Genomic DNA, 18406 nt, shown 5'->3' with positions numbered 1-18406 from the left:
TATAACAACGCTTTATTTATTTTTTTAGAAATCTTTAAGATATGCTTGTCTGTATAAAATTTGGTCAGAAAAAACGCACACAAATAAGAGTTGTGTGTTGTGTCCTGTTGAATTGTCACGGCTATGTAACTACGTGTTAACATCTCCCCATCTAGTGGTCATAAATGAAAAGTGCAAAACACCTCATTCTGAAATAAATCAAGACTGCATTCTAGAAAGAGATAAATAAACATTTCAGCGTTGCTTGCGTTGTTGTGATAGGGGTGACACGTCACTTTTCTTTTCTTTTACTCCAGTGAATGTTTTATGTCCAGTGTAGCCTATAGCCTACATTTTTGTACTCTAACGGTCAAAAGTTTGAAATAGTTATTAGCTTTTATGTTTTTGAAAAAAGACTCTTATAAGCTGCATGTTATTTCAGCAAATATAGCCTACAACAGTAACATTGTGAAATATAGGCTACAATTTAAAATAACCATTTTCTATTATAAAATTGTATTTATTACTGTGATGTCATCATGTCAAAGCTGAATTTTCAGCATCATTACACCAGTCTTCAGTCACATGATCCTTCAGAAGTTTGGGCAAAGAATACTTCACAGGAAAGCTGCCACAGGACCAAAAACAATTATTGTTAAAACAGTTCTTTCAATTGCAATATTTCACAATCATAGGCCTTCTGTTTTCACTGTATATTTGGTCACACAAATGCAGCTTGGTGAGCAAAAGAGACTTTCAAAAACATTACAAAATATATTTTACATTTTTTTATATATAAAAGAAAATTATTCAAAAAGTTTGACTGGTAGTTTTTATGCACATACTGTGACTTTAAGCATGTCTTTGTTTCATCATGTCTATATATTGAATGCATGAAGGTTTTCCATATATTCATTAACGTTTATGAAAGCACAACAGTAACTACTTTGAGTTTGAGATGATTTGGCATGTATTTGTAACGTGCGACATTAGTCAGTAGTACACAATCCAAAAACGAATTACACACAATCTGGTTGGTAAGAGTTTTTATTTTTGTACGACCTATAGGTCAAGCTATTTCACATCTTCTACAGAAATATAGATCAGTATTATTATTGGAATAAATACATTCAGAACCTCTCATCTATGTGCAGACATTATACATGTGTTGTGTGTGCATTTGCTTGTGCATGCGTGTGCTTGTGTGTCAGTGTGAGTTTGTGCAGCATTTTGTGGTGTTTTTTCATGCAAAGCGTTGCAGTATTAACTGAGCAGTGAGCATATTGCTTAAGACTAAACTACAGCATTAGTACAAAGAAGGCCTCAGCCAAACTAAAACAGGGTCTAGCTGTCAGTTTGTCTTTGGAATATAGACTGATTTTTGATTTGAACAACCATCACAACCTATACTAAGCAAATGTAATCATTTATCCCATTGTGTGACCCTGATGATACTTATAGTAATGCACAAGCGACTACAGCCACTGAAGTCTATGAACAGACAGCGCTGTTCTCCTATCTACGTGTCAGCTGATGGTACGTTACAGCCTAACACAAGCTTAGATTTACAGACTAGCACAATATACCTGATGAGAATGACCGAATAAAGCAAATGACTCATAATAAACGACCTGCCTATTCTGGCAGCTGTGACCTGACATCTGAATATTATAAATACTCAATACCAAATTTTGTAAACATAATACAGCATTAATTCGGCACATTGAAATATCGGTTACCATGGGCAGTTTATACACATGTACAGTCAAGTCAGTACAGTTTATATAGGATTATGGAGAAATAAAAATTCAAGTTATAACACAAGGATGTCCATCGATACATATATATGGAATGAGCATGATGCTATTGCATTATGGCACAAACACGCCACTTGAGTAAAAAATCAGTAATAAATAAAAACAGTAACTTTGTCATGATGATAAAAAAAACACAAATATGAGAAGTTTCCCTCTTCAGATGAGATCACATTGAGCAGTGCACAAAAGGCTTTTGGAGTCTGTGCTTCAGTTATTTGTTGACTCGTGATTGTCTGGTATTATTGATACAACAGGTGTGCAGTATATGTGAGCTGTGAACCCAACCAACCGATCGGTCATTTACATCCCAACTATATGAGACAAAAAAAATGATAAAACCAAAAAAATGCTGACGCTCAATATGATGTAAAAGATAAACGAGGAAAAAATTTAAAAACATCTCCCACAGAAGCTCATTTGCTTAAACATGTCAAACACTTTGTTCGTCTGTAACATGAATTTGAGTTAATGTACTTGGGATGGTCAGTGACAAACTGCATTGTAACATTAGATTTAAAAAAAAAAAATTTCTGTGCTTAGGAAGCAGGTCATGTAAAATGTGTGAATAAAAAAATGATGTTAATTCAAATTAGTGAGTATTTTTAATATTTGCTGATGTGTTTTTTTGTATGTAATATATATGAATAAAATTGAAAGAATTAAAAATACACTAACATTCAAATATTTGAGGTTTGATAAAACATTTTTATGTTTTTGAAAGAAGTCTCTTATGCTCACCAAGGCTGCATTTGTTTGATCAAAATACAATAAAAACAGTAATGTTGTGAAATTTTATTGCAAGTTAAAATAACGGTTTTATACGTTTAAAAATATCCATTATTCGTGTGATCATTATTCCAGTCTTCAGAACCTTCAGAAATCATTCTAATGCTTTGATTAGTAAATAGTTCAAAAGAACAGCATTTTTTTTTTAAACAGAATTTTTTTTGTAACATTATAAAAGTCTTTACTGTCACTTTTGATTAACTTAATGCATTCTTGCTAAATAAAAATGTACTAAAAAGTGCTACTGAACCCAAACTTTTGAATGGTAATGTAGTAGGGCACAAATGACAAACATTAGTATATATGCTTCAGTCTCTGTGGAGAAAAAATAAATGAAAGGTGAATACCCATTATATTATACATTAGTATTGTCAAACAATGCAGTAAGAAACTAAAATGTGCTTTGTTTTCCAATTTGCTCTCCATTGCAGAATAAGCCCTCCCTCACAAACCCTCCATAATTCAACAATCACTCATTCTGTCAGCCGGAGTCCAAATCAATCATTTCTACATCAGACGAGACTTCGGGCCATTCTAATCTCATTCTGTCTTGGCACGAAAGGAATATCTGATGAATTCTATTGCAAGTGGCAAACAGACACAGCAGTGCAAGCCAAGAAAATCACTGTTAAACTTAGTAAATCGTCACACAGCAAAGGTCAGATGAATTGATTTAATTATAATAAGACAAGTGTTGCTAAATACATGAACGAAGATTTTTTTTTTTTTTTGCATTGAATTGCAAAGCACGCAATATCAAGCGAAAAAGTTACAGTAAGACAAGTAGATAGATTTAGGAATATTTCTGTAATTTAGATTGTTTTTAGTGGTATAAATGGTTCAACGGTCAGAATGTTCAAGCTGCTACAACCTTTTAAAACCTCTACAGTTCTCATTTTGTGGTGGTTAGTCATTTTGACTGTTGGCTCGTAAGGATTCAATGTGACAGATCACTAATGCATTGTGGACTTTTCCTGTTAACATTGAAGCTATTTTTTCCAATATCAATATTTCATATAATTATCTTGCTGACCCTACAGTATATTTGTGCCTACCTCTGGAAATACATGTGTGCTTTCTTTACGGAAATGTGTATTACCTCAACACTGGAAATGTGGCTGATCTCTAGCCTGAGAGGTTATTTACAATAGTGTACAGTAACATATAAACACACCTAACAAAGTGTGACCTTTAATGAAATAGGTCACAGGTCACACTTTGTTAGGTGTGCTTATATTTTACTGTACACTATTGTAAATAACAGGTGGGATGATTAGATGTAACAGAAAGACGACATCTAAAAAACGGAGATAAAATGCATTATAAGAGTTGCGTACACATTCACAATTTTTAGTATAAATGAATATTCTTCCTTCATAATTTAAAAACTAATGGTTATAGAAAGAAACAAGGAACATAAAATGTGACATAAAAGAATTTCATGGATGTGACCAAAGCATGATGATACTATAAATGCTGATCTCTGTTTAAAACCAAGTGTGTCCTGAAAAGTGAAGCCAAAGGATTTCGATCGCCCCCTGGTGGATACCTGCAGTATAGGTCTTAATTTAATCTAATCTAATGAGATGCAAACCAAACTACAAATTCCAATTACATTTCAAATATGTTTTTTTTCCCAAAGATGGTCTCTGTCATTTTAGGAAGTTTTCATCACGCAGAAGTATGTTCAAGTGTTTGGTTTCCCAATAAATTTGATTTTAGTTCGTTTTTGAAATCAGGGCGTACCATTGCGATTGTGTCTGCGGGAGTGAGATCACTAGATCCTCCGCTGCACAGAACGACGTATCCCATTACTGGGATATTTTGGCTTCATTTTTCTACTGTGGAAGGAAGCGGAGACTCGCTGTCCTTTTTTTTTTTTACAGTCTATATGTAAAAACAATGACTATCCAGGATGATATCTTGGCGTGCCTGGAGTGCACATTGACCAGTTCGTTGTCCTTCCTCTTTCCTTCTTAAATGTTGTGCTGAGTGAAAGAGGACATTAGGAGCTGGTCGGAGTGATGGCTCTACAAGTACGTGATGCTGAAATGGCTGCCAGCAGACTTTATTCCTGGATGTATTTGGGTATTGTGTGTGTTGAGAGAGCAGCAGGAGCAGAGAGGAATGGATGGATCCATACAATGCCTTTTTCTCTCTGAACCAGCTTTACTCAAAGCGCTCATAGTTTCGAGTTTGTCTTACTCGTGGTACCATGTCAATCAACAGCCTGCAGGAGAAAGGAACAATGGAAATATCCACATTAGAGACATTATAGTGCGGATGACTGATGTATTGAAGTTATGGAGAAAATAGAAACTATCGGTACGTTCTGTATATAAATAGATGAACGCAATAAATACACTTACTTGACTCCATAAGCTAGAATGATGAGTCCAATCAGGACCCCAATGGTCCCATCGAGGTACCAAATGTTGGGATAATGCCTAAACACCTCAGCACTAATGAGGATGGAAAATCCCATGACACCTCCAACCATGGAATTAAAGCCTTCAGAAAAAAATAGAAAGAAGAAACAATTGGATGTGTTATTATGAATTTTATCTTCATGACAGATTCATAAAAATATATATATATTAGAGGAAAATCTTAAAAGCAAATTAGAAATGTAACCGTGCCAACTATCAAAGTTTACTTAAATTACTAATACTAAAACTGAAATAAAAATAAATGAAAGTTAACTCAAATCAAGTAAAAATGACAAAAACACAAAACAAACTTAAGGAAAATTAGAATGAAATCTGAAAATATAAAAAACTAAAAGCTAATCAATTCAAAGTAGTGTAATTGTATATAAATAACATTGATAGTCACTGGGCTATTTACTATGTTCATAGACAGAGACAAGGAGGCAACGTGAGCTAATAACCTGATATGTGTGTGTGTGTGTGTGTGTGTGTGTGTGTGTGTGTGTGTGTCGTACCATCAGTGATTAGGGCTCTGCTGGTCAAAACCCTTCCCAGCATGAACTTGGCAACAGCAAGAATGGCACACACGAAGCCACTGACGATGGAAACGCTGAACAGGAAGTCATCCTGGCAGAGAGACGGACAGTAAAAGAGACAGAAAGAAGAAATGTCCACAGTAGAAATGATACAGGGTCCATATGGCTAAATTATAAACTGGGAGTGAATGCACAGGCAATGCCAATATGGAGATGTTAAAACTAGAACTCTTAAAGGCCAGTGGAATAAAAGTATAACAATATAAATAGGACTTTCAGTTGTGCATCTGTAACATGGGGCTCTTGAGGCGACGTAGAGATGAAGTGCAGTTCGTTTTAAGCACAAGTGAAAAGTAGCCAACTTAATATTTAATAAGGAATTGAAAAAGCATGTAATGACAAGGATTAGACTGGACTACATACCATGAAGACTCACAAAAACTGATTTAAACATGAAGGCTATAAATACACAAAGCTAAACCAGAATATATTTATATATGTGTATATGTAGATTACAGACATTAGGTGAAGATCTCCAAACCCATTAACTCTTACAGAACAAAAATATTTATAAAATATAGCTGCAAGCAGCAATCACCGGGGCCAAGCGCAAGCAAGACGACAAGACATGCCAAAGTGGCTGGGAGTGTGAGACCAACTGCAGCTAGGAGCAATTGAAGACATTTAAAGAAGAATTTTGGCAAAATGGTTGAAAAATCACATACATTAACTAAAAATATGATTATCACTTTCGACCAATAGGTGGCGCAGTTACGAAACTGATGTGATGTGGTCAGAGTGAAGTGACAATGACACATACAAAGTTTGGTGTCAATATGGCAAGGCATTGCAGATATAAAGCCTGAATAGTCATTTTGGCATCATGCCTCAAATTTGCCACTGCGGTATACAAAAACGGTTTCGTCTATCGACACGAAATCCATAACTTTTACTCGGCACGGTCTGGAGATGACACGATCCGATTTTGGTGAAAATCGGACGTTCGGTCTAGGAGGAGTTCGAAAAAGTAGGTTTTAAAAGAAAATAAAGATGGCGGACAGGAAGTTTGGCTGACTATGGCAAAATTGGTATCTATGTTTTCAGCATAACCCAAGGAATCTATTGAGATCAGTGTCATTACTATAGGCAAATTTATTCAAAAGTTATTAGCATTTTTGGAAATTTCATTATAACTTTTGACCAAAAGGTGGCGCTGTCTCATAAATTTTTGAGTACCTTTAGGGCGTTGTACTGATGACCCATACTGAGTTTCGTAACGATACGTTCATGCGTTCATAAAATACAGCATTTTAGCACATAATTCAAAATGGCCGACAGCCAAAATGGCCGATATGGGAAAATTGGATATCAGTCAACTCAACACGACGCCCTGAATCTAACGAGACCACTTTTGTGATTTTTGGACAAACCGTTCAGAAGTTATAAGCAAAAACATAAATTCTTCATATCTCCGGACCAGTAGGTGGCGCTGCGCCGAAACGTAGCATGTAGCCTCAGGTCATGCTTGTGATGACATGTACCAAATTTGGTCTGAATCCGATAAAGCGTTGTGGAGATACGGCCTTACGTCTGTTTTCGCAAGCGCTACGTAAAATTTATTTGCGCGGTATTCGAGAACGGTACTTCGAATCGACTTGAATTCCATAACTTTTGGTCGTCAAGGTCTGGAGATGATCTGGTTCATTTTTCGTGAAATTCGGAGCAACGGCCTAGGAGGAGTTCGAAAAAGTAGTTTTTTCGGAAAATTCAAAATGGCGGGAAAACTATTATGACGGAAAATGACGTCATAGGGTGCAGTCGAATCGTCGTGAGCTCAGGAATCAGAGGAAAAAAGAATTTTGTTTCTAGCCCTTGTGGTTCAAAAGTTATTAGCATAAACATGAGTGAAACTTTGGACAGCTGGTGGCGCTAGAGGGAATGAGTTGGAGACTCTAAATTCGCTATGGTGATAGTTCAGGCTGTCCTCTATCACTGTGCCAATTTGTATAAGTTTCCCGCAAACGGTTCTATAGGCTGCCATAGACGCCCAGTCGGAAGAAAAAGAAAAAGAAAAAGAAATATAGCTGCAAGCAGCAATCACCGGGGCCAAGCGCAAGCAAGACGACAAGACGTGCCAAAGTGGCTGGGAGTGAGAGATCAACTGCAGCAAGGAGCAATTGAAGACATTAAAAGATGAATTTTGGCAAAATGGTTGAAAAATCACATGCATTAACTTAAAAATATGATTTAATAGATTATCACTTTCGACCAATAGGTGGCGCAATTACGAAACTGATGTGATGTGGTCAGAGTGAAGTGACAATGACACATACAAAGTTTGGTGTCAATATGTCAAGGCATTGCAGATATAAAGCCTGAATAGTCATTTTGGCATCATGCCTCAACTTTGACACTGCGGTATACAAAAACGGTTTTGTCTATCGACACGAAATCCATAACTTTTACTCGGCACGGTCTGGAGATGACACGATCCGATTTTGGTGAAAATCGGACGTTCGGTCTAGGAGGAGTTCGAAAAAGTAGGTTTTAAAAGAAAATAAAGATGGCGGACAGGAAGTTTGGCTGACTATGGCAAAATTGGTATCTATGTTTTCAGCATAACCCAAGGAATCTATTGAGATCAGTGTCATTACTATAGGCAAATTTATTCAAAAGTTATTAGCATTTTTGGAAATTTCATTATAACTTTTGACCAAAAGGTGGCGCTGTCTCATAAATTTTTGAGTACCTTTAGGGCGTTGTACTGATGACCCATACTGAGTTTCGTAACAATACGTTCATGCGTTCATAAAATACAGTATTTTAGCACATAATTCAAAATGGCCGACAGCCAAAATGGCCGATATGGGAAAATTGGATATCAGTCAACTCAGCTCGACGCCCTGAATCTAACGAGACCACTTTTGTGATTTTTGGACAAACCGTTCAGAAGTTATAAGCAAAAACATAAATTATTCATATCTCCGGACCAGTAGGTGGCGCTGCGCCGAAACGCAGCATGTAGCCTCAGGTCATGCTTGTGATGACATGTACCAAATTTGGTCTGAATCCGATAAAGCGTTGTGGAGATACGGCCTTACGTCTGTTTTCGCAAGCGCTACGTAAAATTTATTTGCGCGGTATTCAAGAACGGTAATTCGAATCAACTTGAATTCCATAACTTTTGGTCGTCAAGGTCTGGAGATGATCTGGTTCATTTTTTGTGAAATTCGGAGCAACGGCCTAGGAGGAGTTCGAAAAAGTAGGTTTTTCGGAAAATTCAAAATGGCGGGAAAACTATTATGACGGAAAATGACGTCATAGGGTGCAGTCGAATCGTCATGAGCTCAGGAATCAGAGGAAAAAAGAATTTTGTTTCTAGCCCTTGTGGTTCAAAAGTTATTAGCATAAACATGAGTGAAACTTTGGACAGCTGGTGGCGCTAGAGGGAATGAGTTGGAGACTCCAAATTTGCTATGGTGATAGTTCAGGCTGTCTTCTATCACTGTGCCAATTTGTATAAGTTTCCCGCAAACGGTTCTATAGGCTGCCATAGACGCCCAGTCGGAAGAAAAAAAAGAAAAAGAAGAATAAGAACGGGAACAGATACAATAGGTGCCCGCACCTTCAGTGCTTGGCCCCTAAATATAGCTGCAAGCAGCAATCACCGGGGCCAAGCGCAAGCAAGACGACAAGACATGCCAAAGTGGCTGGGAGTGTGATACCAACTGCAGCAAGGAGCAAAAGTGGCTGGGAGTGTGAGACCAACTGCAGCAAGGAGCAATTGAAGACATTTAAAGATGAATTTTAGCAAAATGGTTGAAAAATCACATACATTAACTATTCAATATGACTATAAAGTTAGGCCAAATAAGGTAAACTTGGTATCTATGTTCCCAGCTTGACCCAAGGAATCTATTAAGACCAGTGACATTTCAATAGCCAGATTTATACAAAAGTTATTAGCCTTTATAACAAAATAACTAAAACAAAATATAAAAAGTTATAACAACATTTCCAAAATTGTGTTATAACTTTTTATATTTTGTTTTAGTTATTTTGTTATAACTTTGTTATGACGCTGTTTCAAAATATTTTGAGTACCTTGTGATCTGTCAGACACATTAAGGAGTCACAAAACGGTATTTATTGTTTAAATGTCTCTAAAAATGACTACATTTGAAAGGTGAGACTTTGTAAATTCATATCAAAAGTACATGTCTGTCTTTTTTCTGATCCGCAATGTATTTTTCACTACGTGAGAACTTGGTGTGGTGTGAGAGTGGCGTCGCTTGTCAGACATAGCAACAGTAACTAAAGTGGTCGGGTCTTTGCGACCGGTCATTGACAGTATGGACGGGGATTCGTCAGTCCCAATTCAAAACAAATTTCATCACAATCAATCATTGTTCGTTTCAAATATGTGAGAGCATCAAAATGATCCATGGGTGAAATTGATTGGATTTAATTAATTTTTTTGTCAGTTCCTATCATAATTTTAACATTTTGGCGTTATTGTTAGCTATTTACCAATGTTTTCAAATTTCCTTTGTTTGCATGTTTGGTATTGTTGGACTCGGCAAGGATTCTTAGGAGGTCACTCCTGTGAAAAAAACACGGGCTTCCTTGAAACTTCTAAGGGTCCTTCAAGGCTTTGTGCCAATGACGTATACTGAGTTTTTTTAGATACACCAATGTTCTCATAGACAATCATGGCACCCTGGACAAAGACACTGTGTGCCAATTTTCAGTAGACTAACGGTTGGGTGCGCTTATTGCTATTTTCATGATTTTTTTTTACTGTTATAGTGCCACCAAGTGGCCAATTGTCACGATTTTTTTCATGTCAACTCAGATTGAGCTTATGAACATGTGTCACAAGTTTAGCGAAAATATCTCATTCCGTTCACAAGTTATAACCATTTTATAGCGCCACCAAGTGGCCAATTGTCATGATTTTTTTTACGCAATCTCAGAATGAGCTCATGAACATGTGTCCCAAGTTTTGCGAAAATATCTCTTTCCGTTCACAAGTTATAACCGTTTTACAGTGCCACCTAGAGGCCAATTGTTGCGATTTTTTTCAAGTGATCTCAAATTGAGCTCACGAAGATGTGTCCCAAGTTTAGCAAAAAAATCTCTTCCGGTTCACAATTTATAACCATTTTAGTAAAAGTGACCCTGGTGCCATCAAAGATTTTGGTTCCCCTTATCGACCGTTAATTAAAAATTTTATTTTTTTGGATGATTATTTATTGTCAGACTCCAGAAAATATTATTGCAGTGGTTTGGTTCCGATCGGGCGAAAGACCAAGGATAAGTTCGCAAAAATAGGTTTTAAAATAAAATGCAATTTACTCGAAATTGGCGCCTTAAGGGCAAATCGGAGATAGCCATTTTGTCCGTCTTGAGCCAAGGATTCCAACGATATGGGGCACTTGATCCTGGGACAAACGGTCTAAGAGCTATGAGCAATTTTGAACTTTTGGTTGCTGTAGCGCCACCTATGGGCCATTCGGGGTTATACTCTGATAGGTTGTCCCCAAATTGAGGCCTACCATCTGGCCACGTCTCTAGGCCTTACGGTTTGGCCTGCACGATGCGTTTTACGAATCCTTAATTACAATAGGGTTTCAGCATTTCATGCTTGAACCCCTAATAAGAATGAAGTCTTTTTGCCAGTTACAGCGCCACCTATGGTCCGATCTCCATGAAACTCTGCATGCTTCCTCACCATGTTCTGACACATATGCTCATCAATTTTGGTGAAGTTCTGAGTTTTCATTTGGGATTTATAGGCTTTTTAGTGTATTTTGCCACGCCCCTTTTCTAAATGACCCTGTTACAGCCACCCAAATGCAAAAGTTCAACTTTTTTTTTTGATAATTATTGATCTAGGGAGTCCAGAGAAATGTCCTAGACTGGTTTGGTTCCGATCTGGTGAAAAACCTAGGGCTAGTTCGCAAAAGTAGGTTTCGTACAAAATTCGACATAGCAGAAAATTTTTCTGGCCTAAATCGAAATTGGAGATAGCCATTTTGTCCGCCTTGAGCCAGGGATCACAGTGGTGTGAGACACTTGAGTCTAGGACAAACGGACTCTAGGAGTTATGGGCGATGTAGTACTTTTGCACTAAATCTGTAGCTGTAGCACAACGTAAAATTTGTTTGCGCGGTATTTGAGAACGGTTTGACGAATCAACACGAATTCCATAACTTTTTGTTGGTACAGTGTGGAGATGATACGATTCGATTTTGGTGAAAATCGGACAAACGGTCTAGGAGGAGTTCGACAAAGTAGGTTTTGACTGAAAATCAAGATGGCGGACAGGAAGTTCGGCCAAATATGGCAAACTTGGTATCTATGTTCTCAGCGTGACCCAGCGAATCTATTGAGACCAGTGGCATTTCAATAGGCAGATGTATTCAAAGGTTATTAGCCTTTTTGGAAATGTTGTTATAACTTTTGACCACAAGGTGGCGCTGTTTCGAAACTTCTCACGCTCCTTCAGGGCATCGTGCTGATGACCCATACCATGTTTCGTAACAATCCATTCATGCGTTCTTAAAATACAGCATTTTAGCACAAAATTCAAAATGGCCGACAGCCAAAATGGCCGACATGGTAAAATTGGATATCAGTCGACTCAGCATGTTGGCCTGAATCTAACGAGACCAACTTGATGATTTTTGGGCAAACTGTTCAGAAGTTATAAGCAAAAATAGCCATTTTTCATATCTCCGGACCAGTAGGTGGCGCTGCGCCGAAACGCAGCATGTAGCCTCAAGTCATGCTTGTGATGACATGTGGCAAATTTGGTCTGAATCCAACAAAGCGTTGCGGAGATACAGCCTTACGTCTGTTTTCGCAAGCGCTACGTAAAATTTGTTTGTGGGTTTTTTCGAAAATTGCTAAGCGAATCAACTTGAATTCCATAACTTTTTGTCGGCATGGTCTGTAGATGATCTGATTCAATTTTCATGGAAATTGGAGCAACGGCCTAGGAGGAGTTCGAAAAAGTAGCTTTTTCGGAAAATTCAAAATGGCGGAAAACTTTTCATGGCGCAAAATGACGTCATTGGGTGCAATCGAATCGTCACGAGGTCAGGAATCAGAGGAAAAAAGAATTTTGTTTCTAGCCCTTGTGGTTCAAAAGTTATTAGAATAAACATGAGTGAAACTTTGGACAGTTGGTGGCGCTAGAGGGAATGACTTAGACACACCAAAATTGGTGTATTTAATGTTGGGACTGTCCTCTATCCGAATGTCAAACCATTACAACTTTCCCGCGATCGGTTCTATGGGCTGCCATAGACTCCCAGAGCGGAAGAAGAAGAAGAATTATTTTTGGTACGGGAACAGATACAATAGGTGCCCGCACCTTCAGTGCTTGGCCCCTAATAATAAGGGAACCTTTTTGCCATTTATAGTGCCACCTATGGTCCGATCTGCATGAAACTCGGCACGCTTGTTCACCATTTCATGACACATATGCTCAGCGATTTTCGTGATGTTCTGAGTTTTTGTTTAGGATTTATAGGCTTTTGACTGTATTTTGCCCCGCCCATTTTCCAAATGACCCTGTTATAGCCAACCAAATGCAAAAATTCTACTTTTTTTCAAAAACTATTGATCGAGAGAGTCCAGAGAAATGTCCTAGACTGGTTTGGCTCCGGTCGGGCGAAAAACCAGGGACTAGTTCGCAAAAGTAGGTTTTGGACAAAATTCGACATAGCAGAAATTTTTTCTGGCCTAAATCGAAATCGGAGATGGCCATTTTGTCCGCCTTGAGCCAAGGATTCCAACGATTTGGGGCACTTGATCCTGGGACAAACGGTCTAAGAGCTATGATCAATTTTGAACTTTTGGTTGCTGTAGCGCCACCTATGGGCCATTCGGGGTCATACTCTGATAGGTTGTCCCCAAATTGAGGCCTACCATCTGGCCAGGTTTCACGTCTCTAGGCCTTACGGTTTGGCCTGCACGATGCGTTTTACGAATCCTTAATTACAATAGGGTTTCAGCATTTCATGCTTGAACCCCTAATAAGATTGAAGGCTTTTTGCCAGTTACAGCGCCACCTATGGTCCGATCTCCATGAAACTCTGCATGCTTCCTCACCATGTTCTGACACATATGCTCATCAATTTTGGTGAAGTTCTGAATTTTCATATGGGATTTATAGGCTTTTTAGTGTATTTTGCCACGCCCCTTTTCTAAATGACCCTGTTACAGCCACCCAAATGCAAAAGTTCAACTTTTTTTTCGATATTTATTGATCTAGAGAGTCCAGAGAAATGTCCTAGACTGGTTTGGTTCCGATCTGGTGAAAAACCTAGGGCTAGTTCGCAAAAGTAGGTTTCGTACAAAATTCGACATAGCAGAAAATTTTTCTGGCCTAAATCGAAATTGGAGATAGCCATTTTGTCCGCCTTGAGCCAGGGATCACAGTGGTGTGAGACACTTGAGTCTAGGACAAACGGACTCTAGGAGTTATGGGCGATGTAGTACTTTTGCACTAAATCTGTAGCTGTAGCACAACGTAAAATTTGTTTGCGCGGTATTTGAGAACGGTTTGACGAATCAACACGAATTCCATAACTTTTTGTTGGTACAGTGTGGAGATGATACGATTCGATTTTGGTGAAAATCGGACAAACGGTCTAGGAGGAGTTCGACAAAGTAGGTTTTGACTGAAAATCAAGATGGCGGACAGGAAGTTCGGCCAAATATGGCAAACTTGGTATCTATGTTCTCAGCGTGACCCAGCGAATCTATTGAGACCAGTGGCATTTCAATAGGCAGATGTATTCAAAGGTTATTAGCCTTTTTGGAAATGTTGTTATAACTTTTGACCACAAGGTGGCGCTGTTTCGAAACTTCTCACGCTCCTTCAGGGCATCGTGCTGATGACCCATACCATGTTTCGTAACAATCCATTCATGCGTTCTTAAAATACAGCATTTTAGCACAAAATTCAAAATGGCCGACAGCCAAAATGGCCGACATGGTAAAATTGGATATCAGTCGACTCAGCATGTTGGCCTGAATCTAACGAGACCAACTTGATGATTTTTGGGCAAACTGTTCAGAAGTTATAAGCAAAAATAGCCATTTTTCATATCTCCGGACCAGTAGGTGGCGCTGCGCCGAAACGCAGCATGTAGCCTCAAGTCATGCTTGTGATGACATGTGGCAAATTTGGTCTGAATCCAACAAAGCGTTGCGGAGATACAGCCTTACGTCTGTTTTCGCAAGCGCTACGTAAAATTTGTTTGTGGGTTTTTTCGAAAATTGCTAAGCGAATCAACTTGAATTCCATAACTTTTTGTCGGCATGGTCTGTAGATGATCTGATTCAATTTTCATGGAAATTGGAGCAACGGCCTAGGAGGAGTTCGAAAAAGTAGCTTTTTCGGAAAATTCAAAATGGCGGAAAACTTTTCATGGCGCAAAATGACGTCATTGGGTGCAATCGAATCGTCACGAGGTCAGGAATCAGAGGAAAAAAGAATTTTGTTTCTAGCCCTTGTGGTTCAAAAGTTATTAGAATAAACATGAGTGAAACTTTGGACAGTTGGTGGCGCTAGAGGGAATGACTTAGACACACCAAAATTGGTGTATTTAATGTTGGGACTGTCCTCTATCCGAATGTCAAACCATTACAACTTTCCCGCGATCGGTTCTATGGGCTGCCATAGACTCCCAGAGCGGAAGAAGAAGAAGAATTATTTTTGGTACGGGAACAGATACAATAGGTGCCCGCACCTTCAGTGCTTGGCCCCTAATAAGAACGGGAACAGATACAATAGGTGCCCGCACCTTCAGTGCTTGGCCCCTAATGAAGACAAAAATAGCATTACATATAATATTCCAGTTTTATCCATTATTGTGTACATATATTGCACACACACACACACACACACACATACACACACACACACACACACACACACACACACACACACACACACACACACACACACACACACACACACACACACACACACACTAACTGAAGTTACAACAGATTTCTAGTTCCCAGCATGCTTTGCTTCTGACTGTTAAAGGAGCAAGTGTTAAAATTAAGTGTTATTTAATGTGGTTTGCACAATATTAATATAGGAGGGAGATCTGTTAGTTTTTAATGTTCTATTATTTTGTAATGTAAAAGGTTTTCTGGTATGTGTGAACCTGTGGTTCGGTTGGCGATTGGCCAAACACTATAATGACTATATTTTAAAAGGAATGGCTAAGCACTCCTCAGCACAGTGATAGTCTCTTGACTAATTACTTAAATACACGCAGGTGTGCTTGTGCTTTTGTTAACTAGCTTCTGTCTTCTAGACACATTAATAATGTAAATAATTCAAAAAATATAAGAAATATATTACATTATATATTTCTCTATGTGTTTTTTTGTTGCATGAGTAAATACAGTATATCTGCAATATATTACACATGCTGTACCATATCTGATGACATATACGGTACGTATATTTTATAATACTACATATCATGAAGATTATTAATGAATATGCAATTACATACATTATGATATATTAGTAAATATATTGTCACATATTTTTCAATATATGAAATGCGGCAATTCCTTATGTATTATTCAATATATTGTAATATATTAGCAATATATGATATATTTCATATAAGGGGCATATCTTTTCGTTTCATAAGGGAAAGCATCAAGAAAAAGTAAAGAAAATTGTAAAAATAGCTATTATAAATAATAAAATGTCTCTTATCAGTCCTTGGGACATTTTCAGGTGCAATGTATCGTCTGAACTACAGCTGTTTTTGTCTCTCTTATTTTTTCCTCTTTTCTCTCCAAAGTAAGAATGTCAGCTTTCCACCCACACAACATCCAGAAGCACTTCTCCTACATTTCTAATAAGACAGTTTGTTCAGAGACCTTCATCTCTGAGTAACAGCAGAGACAATGAATGTGTTTAAATTCAGACTTTCATCTTTTAAGCTAGACCGGCTAGTTAAGACTGGCAATTTGGATGAACTGGACCACACAGATTTCAATAAGGCCACCTCAGAGATTCAGTGTGATGGCTATTTGCCAGTGAAGGGTGCTGACATGGAGAGGCCAGGTCTAACGAATTTGAGAAAGGAGCTGAGGGCTGATAGAATGAAAAAAGGACAGCACATTAAAGAAGGCGGAAGCCCATTTCCGATTCATCCATCCTAATGCAATGAGAGAACCAAAAGAAAAGATGGCTTAAGGCCAGCACAAGTCCATCACTAAAGCAGCAGCGGTGATGTTTCATTAGCACTTATGGGGCAAAACAAGGCTTTAAAGCTCAGCTTTTCAGGGAAGAGGTGGCATTCACACATTCAGTAGAGACTTTATAATATGGCAATTTTAGCATGTTATTGAATATGGCAATGCTAATGTATTTGGTCTGCAGGACTACCCTGCAGCAAACCCCTGAACCACACTATTTAAAGTCCTCATGAAATCAAAATGGACCTATTTACTTATTTAGCACATATTACTGGTCTTGAGGTGAACAATTAATCTGTTCAAATTAATACTCAGAAAAATAAACCGGTAGGTTGTCACGGTAATCTTTAATCAAAATCTGAAAAGTTACTTCCGGTCTGGAATTTTCCAATAACGTTAGTTTGACGACTTGGGTTGAAAATGCTCAACGACTCCCCTTCAACCATTAAGGTCCTTGCACACTTCAGTCCGAAATTCTCGTCCGAAATCTTTGCATGTTAAAAAATAAATACGACCTCATGTGTTAATCACGTTTACACACTGCATCCAAAACTTTCGTCCGTCATTAAAACATTTGGATTGGGTTCAAATTTCGGTGTTTTTCGCATCCGTAGCAAGCATTTTGAGAGGTGTTTTGATAATTCAAAGCCACCGAATGGACCTTAAGTCTGCTATGAGCGAGAGATAGAGAGGAGGTGCGCTAAAATAAAACCCTGCCCTCTATTCAATATTCCGTTTCAAATATGTCACAACACTGAAGTAAAATCAGTTGCTACTTCCGGTTCACAAAGAATTTAAATGTTGAGTAAGCAATTTCATTGGCTCCAGGATCAGCAAAGGCCAATCAGCTTGTGCCATGCGGTAATAATGTGGTCACATGCAGATTGCATGTAAAAGACCTATCAGCCTGCGCCCTCTAGAGTTTCATGACTGAATTACACACACTTCAATATAAATAATCTATTATTATTTGTACATTCTTACATTACTAAAGTCTACAATTTGATCAAACTAGAACTGATGTAGCCATTTAAAAAATATTTTAAAAAATGGCAATGGCAAATTATTTTTTATCTTTTTCTTGTACTAGACATAATGCAAATAGTCTATGTTAGTAAGTTAGTATTTACATTCAGAGGAAGCACTGTTATTTTAGTATTATTAGCATTTATTTTATTTCAGTTTTATATTTTGTAATTTTAGAACTTAAACTTATTTTAAGGAATAAGCATTCCTAATTTTTATTAAAAACGTTCAAGGGCATATGAAGCAAAAATTATTTAGATAAGAATAGCAACCCTGGGTATAAGTCACTCATTCCACTAGTCAGGAAATTGGCAACATTTTTCCTCTAAAAATAGACGCATTTAATATGATTTTTCACACATTACAGATTCATCATTAAACTGCAGAGGACAGTGATAAAAACTTTATCTTGACCCTCCTGCTGTGCTGGAGTGAACCATAACAGATCCCTGACACCTATTATTCTTGTCGTCTCCGTCTATGTCTGACACCAGATTACTGCCGTTTCCTCACACTCATTAGCATTTTATAGTCTGGGAAGATGAAAAGGGTGGGAACTGCAATTTCCCAGCCAGAGAAATAA

At 37.9% G+C, this 18406-nt stretch overlaps 1 protein-coding gene across 2 annotated transcripts in view; it reads right to left on the bottom strand.

Moving 5' to 3' along the window:
* Positions 1-1009: 1009 nt before the first annotated feature.
* The window catches only part of tmem163a (transmembrane protein 163a), a 43954-nt gene continuing 26557 nt past the window's right edge, over positions 1010-18406 (bottom strand). Inside the window, exons 6-9 of one of the 2 annotated variants that reach the window (XR_013798308.1) lie at positions 5527-5638; positions 4952-5093; positions 3832-4812; positions 2746-3756 (exon numbers count right to left, since the gene is read on the bottom strand). Coding sequence is in view for 1 of the 2 variants with exons in the window: in XM_079618562.1 (XP_079474688.1) it covers positions 4752-4812; positions 4952-5093; positions 5527-5638 (315 nt within the window). In the remaining variant the exon portion in view is untranslated. Of the gene's footprint in view, positions 4813-4951; positions 5094-5526; positions 5639-18406 lie in introns of both variants that reach the window. The other variant, XM_079618562.1, reaches the window with a different exon arrangement.

The sequence above is a fragment of the Phoxinus phoxinus genome (assembly GCF_949152265.1).
Source record: "Phoxinus phoxinus genome assembly, chromosome: 7".
Classification (NCBI taxonomy): Eukaryota; Metazoa; Chordata; class Actinopteri; order Cypriniformes; family Leuciscidae; genus Phoxinus; species Phoxinus phoxinus.
The sequence above is the reverse complement of the archived record's forward strand: the minus strand, read 5'-3'. Positions and strand labels throughout refer to the sequence as shown.